Source organism: Hemiscyllium ocellatum, chromosome 22, assembly GCF_020745735.1.
Source record: "Hemiscyllium ocellatum isolate sHemOce1 chromosome 22, sHemOce1.pat.X.cur, whole genome shotgun sequence".
Taxonomy (NCBI): domain Eukaryota; kingdom Metazoa; phylum Chordata; class Chondrichthyes; order Orectolobiformes; family Hemiscylliidae; genus Hemiscyllium; species Hemiscyllium ocellatum.
The window spans coordinates 57,963,775-57,970,329 of NC_083422.1; the positions used below are offsets into that span (position 1 = coordinate 57,963,775).

At 45.5% G+C, this 6,555-nt stretch overlaps 1 protein-coding gene across 1 annotated transcript in view; it reads left to right on the forward strand.

Annotated features, from left to right (window-relative positions):
- Nucleotides 1-6,231: 6,231 nt before the first annotated feature.
- Nucleotides 6,232-6,555, forward strand: part of cfap58 (cilia and flagella associated protein 58) — a 206,828-nt gene continuing 206,504 nt past the window's right edge. The window contains exon 1 of the mRNA XM_060842287.1: nucleotides 6,232-6,431. Within this exon, the coding sequence (XP_060698270.1) occupies nucleotides 6,232-6,431 (200 nt within the window). The remainder of the gene's footprint in view (nucleotides 6,432-6,555) is intronic.

Here is a 6,555-nt window from a genome sequence, read left to right on the forward strand (position 1 = left end):
CCCTGTCAAACGTCACCAAGTTGTGCTGTAAGTATTTATTACTGCAGTAATGAATGGGACCCCCACCCTGTCAAACTTCACCAAGTTGTGCTGAAAGTATTTATTACTGCAGTAATATATGGGACCTCCACCCTGTCAAACGTCACCAAGTTGTGCTGTAAGTATTTATTACTGCAGTAATGAATGGGACCCCCACCCTGTCAAATGTCACCAAGTTGTGCTGCAAGTATTTATTACTGCAGTAATGAATGGGACCCCCACCCTGTCAAACTTCACCAAGTTGTGCTGCAAGTATTTATTACTGCAGTAATATATGGGACCTACACCCTGTCAAACGTCACCAAGTTGTGCTGTAAGTATTTATTACTGCAGTAATGAATGGGACCCCCACCCTGTCAAACTCCACCAAGTTGTGCTGCAAGTATTTATTACTGCAGTAATGAATGGGACCCCCACCCTGTCAAACGTCACCAAGTTGTGCTGTAAGTATTTATTACTGCAGTAATGAATGGGACCCTCACCCTGTCAAACGTCACCAAGTTGTGCTGTAAGTATTTATTACTGCAGTAATGAATGGGACCCCCACCCTGTCAAACTCCACCAAGTTGTGCTGTAAGTATTTATTACTGCAGTAATGAATGGGACCCTCACCCTGTCAAACGTCACCAAGTTGTGCTGCAAGTATTTATTACTGCAGTAATGAATGGGACCCCCACTCTGTCAAACTTCACCAAGTTGTGCTGCAAGTATTTATTACTGCAGTAATGAATGGGACCCCCACCCTGTCAAACTCCACCAAGTTGTGCTGCAAGTATTTATTACTGCAGTAATGAATGGGACCCCCACTCTGTCAAACTCCACCAAGTTGTGCTGCAAGTATTTATTACTGCAGTAATGAATGGGACCCCCACCCTGTCAAACTCCACCAAGTTGTGCTGTAAGTATTTATTACTGCAGTAATGAATGGGACCCCCACCCTGTCAAACGTCACCAAGTTGTGCTGTAAGTATTTATTACTGCAGTAATGAATGGGACCCCCATCCTGTCAAACTCCACCAAGTTGTGCTGCAAGTATTTATTACTGCAGTAATGAATGGGACCCCCACCCTGTCAAACGTCACCAAGTTGTGCTGTAAGTATTTATTACTGCAGTAATGAATGGGACCCTCACCCTGTCAAACGTCACCAAGTTGTGCTGCAAGTATTTATTACTGCAGTAATGAATGGGACCCCCATCCTGTCAAACTCCACCAAGTTGTGCTGCAAGTATTTATTACTGCAGTAATGAATGGGACCCCCACCCTGTCAAACGTCACCAAGTTGTGCTGTAAGTATTTATTACTGCAGTAATGAATGGGACCCTCACCCTGTCAAACGTCACCAAGTTGTGCTGCAAGTATTTATTACTGCAGTAATGAATGGGACCCCCACTCTGTCAAACTTCACCAAGTTGTGCTGCAAGTATTTATTACTGCAGTAATGAATGGGACCCCCACCCTGTCAAACATCACCAAGTTGTGCTGTAAGTATTTATTACTGCAGTAATGAATGGGACCCCCACCCTGTCAAACTTCACCAAGTTGTGCTGAAAGTATTTATTACTGCAGTAATATATGGGACCTACACCCTGTCAAACGTCACCAAGTTGTGCTGTAAGTATTTATTACTGCAGTAATGAATGGGACCCCCACCCTGTCAAACGTCACCAAGTTGTGCTGCAAGTATTTATTACTGCAGTAATGAATGGGACCCCCACCCTGTCAAACTTCACCAAGTTGTGCTGCAAGTATTTATTACTGCAGTAATATATGGGACCTACACCCTGTCAAACGTCACCAAGTTGTGCTGTAAGTATTTATTACTGCAGTAATGAATGGGACCCCCACCCTGTCAAACGTCACCAAGTTGTGCTGTAAGTATTTATTACTGCAGTAATGAATGGGACCCCCACCCTGTCAAACATCACCAAGTTGTGCTGTAAGTATTTATTACTGCAGTAATGAATGGGACCCCCACCCTGTCAAACGTCACCAAGTTGTGCTGTAAGTATTTATTACTGCAGTAATGAATGGGACCCCCACCCTGTCAAACTTCACCAAGTTGTGCTGAAAGTATTTATTACTGCAGTAATGAATGGGACCTACAAACTGTCAAACGTCACCAAGTTGTGCTGTAAGTATTTATTACTGCAGTAATGAATGGGACCCCCACCCTGTCAAACTCCACCAGGTTGTGCTGCAAGTATTTATTACTGCAGTAATATATGGGACCTACACCCTGTCAAACGTCACCAAGTTGTGCTGTAAGTATTTATTACTGCAGTAATGAATGGGACCCCCACCCTGTCAAACGTCACCAAGTTGTGCTGCAAGTATTTATTACTGCAGTAATGAATGGGACCCCCACCCTGTCAAACATCACCAAGTTGTGCTGTAAGTATTTATTACTGCAGTAATGAATGGGACCCCCACCCTGTCAAACGTCACCAAGTTGTGCTGTAAGTATTTATTACTGCAGTAATGAATGGGACCCCCACCCTGTCAAACTTCACCAAGTTGTGCTGAAAGTATTTATTACTGCAGTAATATATGGGACCTCCACCCTGTCAAACGTCACCAAGTTGTGCTGTAAGTATTTATTACTGCAGTAATGAATGGGACCCCCACCCTGTCAAATGTCACCAAGTTGTGCTGCAAGTATTTATTACTGCAGTAATGAATGGGACCCCCACCCTGTCAAACTTCACCAAGTTGTGCTGCAAGTATTTATTACTGCAGTAATATATGGGACCTACACCCTGTCAAACGTCACCAAGTTGTGCTGTAAGTATTTATTACTGCAGTAATGAATGGGACCCCCACCCTGTCAAACTCCACCAAGTTGTGCTGCAAGTATTTATTACTGCAGTAATGAATGGGACCCCCACCCTGTCAAACGTCACCAAGTTGTGCTGTAAGTATTTATTACTGCAGTAATGAATGGGACCCTCACCCTGTCAAACGTCACCAAGTTGTGCTGTAAGTATTTATTACTGCAGTAATGAATGGGACCCCCACCCTGTCAAACTCCACCAAGTTGTGCTGTAAGTATTTATTACTGCAGTAATGAATGGGACCCTCACCCTGTCAAACGTCACCAAGTTGTGCTGCAAGTATTTATTACTGCAGTAATGAATGGGACCCCCACTCTGTCAAACTTCACCAAGTTGTGCTGCAAGTATTTATTACTGCAGTAATGAATGGGACCCCCACCCTGTCAAACTCCACCAAGTTGTGCTGCAAGTATTTATTACTGCAGTAATGAATGGGACCCCCACTCTGTCAAACTCCACCAAGTTGTGCTGCAAGTATTTATTACTGCAGTAATGAATGGGACCCCCACCCTATCAAACTCCACCAAGTTGTGCTGTAAGTATTTATTACTGCAGTAATGAATGGGACCCCCACCCTGTCAAACGTCACCAAGTTGTGCTGTAAGTATTTATTACTGCAGTAATGAATGGGACCCCCATCCTGTCAAACTCCACCAAGTTGTGCTGCAAGTATTTATTACTGCAGTAATGAATGGGACCCCCACCCTGTCAAACGTCACCAAGTTGTGCTGTAAGTATTTATTACTGCAGTAATGAATGGGACCCTCACCCTGTCAAACGTCACCAAGTTGTGCTGCAAGTATTTATTACTGCAGTAATGAATGGGACCCCCACTCTGTCAAACTTCACCAAGTTGTGCTGCAAGTATTTATTACTGCAGTAATGAATGGGACCCCCACCCTGTCAAACTCCACCAAGTTGTGCTGCAAGTATTTATTACTGCAGTAATGAATGGGACCCCCACCCTGTCAAACTCCACCAAGTTGTGCTGCAAGTATTTATTACTGCAGTAATGAATGGGACCCTCACCCTGTCAAACTCCACCAAGTTGTGCTGTAAGTATTTATTACTGCAGTAATGAATGGGACCCCCACCCTGTCAAACTCCACCAAGTTGTGCTGCAAGTATTTATTACTGCAGTAATGAATGGGACCCCCACCCTGCCAAACTTCACCAAGTTGTGCTGCAAGTATTTATTACTGCAGTAATGAATGGGACCCTCACCCTGTCAAACTCCACCAAGTTGTGCTGCAAGTATTTATTACTGCAGTAATGAATGGGACCCTCACCCTGTCAAACTCCACCAAGTTGTGCTGCAAGTATTTATTACTGCAGTAATGAATGGGACCCCCACCCTGTCAAACTTCACCAAGTTGTGCTGCAAGTATTTATTACTGCAGTAATGAATGGGACCCCCACCCTGTCAAACTCCACCAAGTTGTGGTGTAAGTATTTATTACTGCAGTAATGAATGGGACCCCCACCCTGTCAAACGTCACCAAGTTGTGCTGTAAGTATTTATTACTGCAGTAATGAATGGGACCCCCACCCTGTCAAACTTCACCAAGTTGTGCTGAAAGTATTTATTACTGCAGTAATATATGGGACCTCCACCCTGTCAAACGTCACCAAGTTGTGCTGTAAGTATTTATTACTGCAGTAATGAATGGGACCCCCACCCTGTCAAATGTCACCAAGTTGTGCTGCAAGTATTTATTACTGCAGTAATGAATGGGACCCCACCCTGTCAAACTTCACCAAGTTGTGCTGCAAGTATTTATTACTGCAGTAATATATGGGACCTACACCCTGTCAAACGTCACCAAGTTGTGCTGTAAGTATTTATTACTGCAGTAATGAATGGGACCCCCACCCTGTCAAACTCCACCAAGTTGTGCTGCAAGTATTTATTACTGCAGTAATGAATGGGACCCCCACCCTGTCAAACGTCACCAAGTTGTGCTGTAAGTATTTATTACTGCAGTAATGAATGGGACCCTCACCCTGTCAAACGTCACCAAGTTGTGCTGTAAGTATTTATTACTGCAGTAATGAATGGGACCCCCACCCTGTCAAACTCCACCAAGTTGTGCTGTAAGTATTTATTACTGCAGTAATGAATGGGACCCTCACCCTGTCAAACGTCACCAAGTTGTGCTGCAAGTATTTATTACTGCAGTAATGAATGGGACCCCCACTCTGTCAAACTTCACCAAGTTGTGCTGCAAGTATTTATTACTGCAGTAATGAATGGGACCCCCACCCTGTCAAACTCCACCAAGTTGTGCTGCAAGTATTTATTACTGCAGTAATGAATGGGACCCCCACTCTGTCAAACTCCACCAAGTTGTGCTGCAAGTATTTATTACTGCAGTAATGAATGGGACCCCCACCCTGTCAAACTCCACCAAGTTGTGCTGTAAGTATTTATTACTGCAGTAATGAATGGGACCCCCACCCTGCCAAACTTCACCAAGTTGTGCTGCAAGTATTTATTACTGCAGTAATGAATGGGACCCTCACCCTGTCAAACTCCACCAAGTTGTGGTGTAAGTATTTATTACTGCAGTAATGAATGGGACCCCCACTCTGTCAAACTCCACCAAGTTGTGCTGCAAGTATTTATTACTGCAGTAATGAATGGGACCCCCACCCTGTCAAACTCCACCAAGTTGTGCTGTAAGTATTTATTACTGCAGTAATGAATGGGACCCCCACCCTGCCAAACTTCACCAAGTTGTGCTGCAAGTATTTATTACTGCAGTAATGAATGGGACCCTCACCCTGTCAAACTCCACCAAGTTGTGGTGTAAGTATTTATTACTGCAGTAATGAATGGGACCCCCACCCTGTCAAACTCCACCAAGTTGTGCTGTAAGTATTTATTACTGCAGTAATGAATGGGACCCCCACCCTGTCAAACGTCACCAAGTTGTGGTGTAAGTATTTATTACTGCAGTAATGAATGGGACCCCCACCCTGCCAAACTCCACCAAGTTGTGGTGTAAGTATTTATTACTGCAGTAATGAATGGGACCCCCACCCTGCCAAACTCCACCAAGTTGTGGTGTAAGTATTTATTACTGCAGTAATGAATGGGACCCCCACCCTGTCAAACTCCACCAAGTTGTGGTGTAAGTATTTATTACTGCAGTAATGAATGGGACCCCCACCCTGCCAAACTCCACCAAGTTGTGGTGTAAGTATTTATTACTGCAGTAATGAATGGGACCCTCACCCTGTCAAACTTCACCAAGTTGTGCTGCAAGTATTTATTACTGCAGTAATGAATGGGACCCCCACCCTGTCAAACTCCACCAAGTTGTGCTGACGAGTTGGTTGACGTCGGAGGCGGGTCCATGACGTCATTGCGCCGTGACGTATTCTGCGCGGTTGCTAGGAGACGGTTTGGACGCGGCCGGGGCACTCTGTGGGGGCAGGGTCATACACCGGGGATCCGCGGCCGGAGCTCGGACACTGCCCAGCTCCCGGTCCCCACACCGCCCTCCATCCTCCCGGCCCGGGAGCGGGACAGCGCAGCACCAGCGGCAGCGCCATGGTGAGTGACAGGGCCCTGACACCCCCCCCCCACACACACACACACCCCACACACACCCCCCACACACACACCCCCCACACACACACCCCCCCACACACACCCCCCACACACACACCCCCCACAT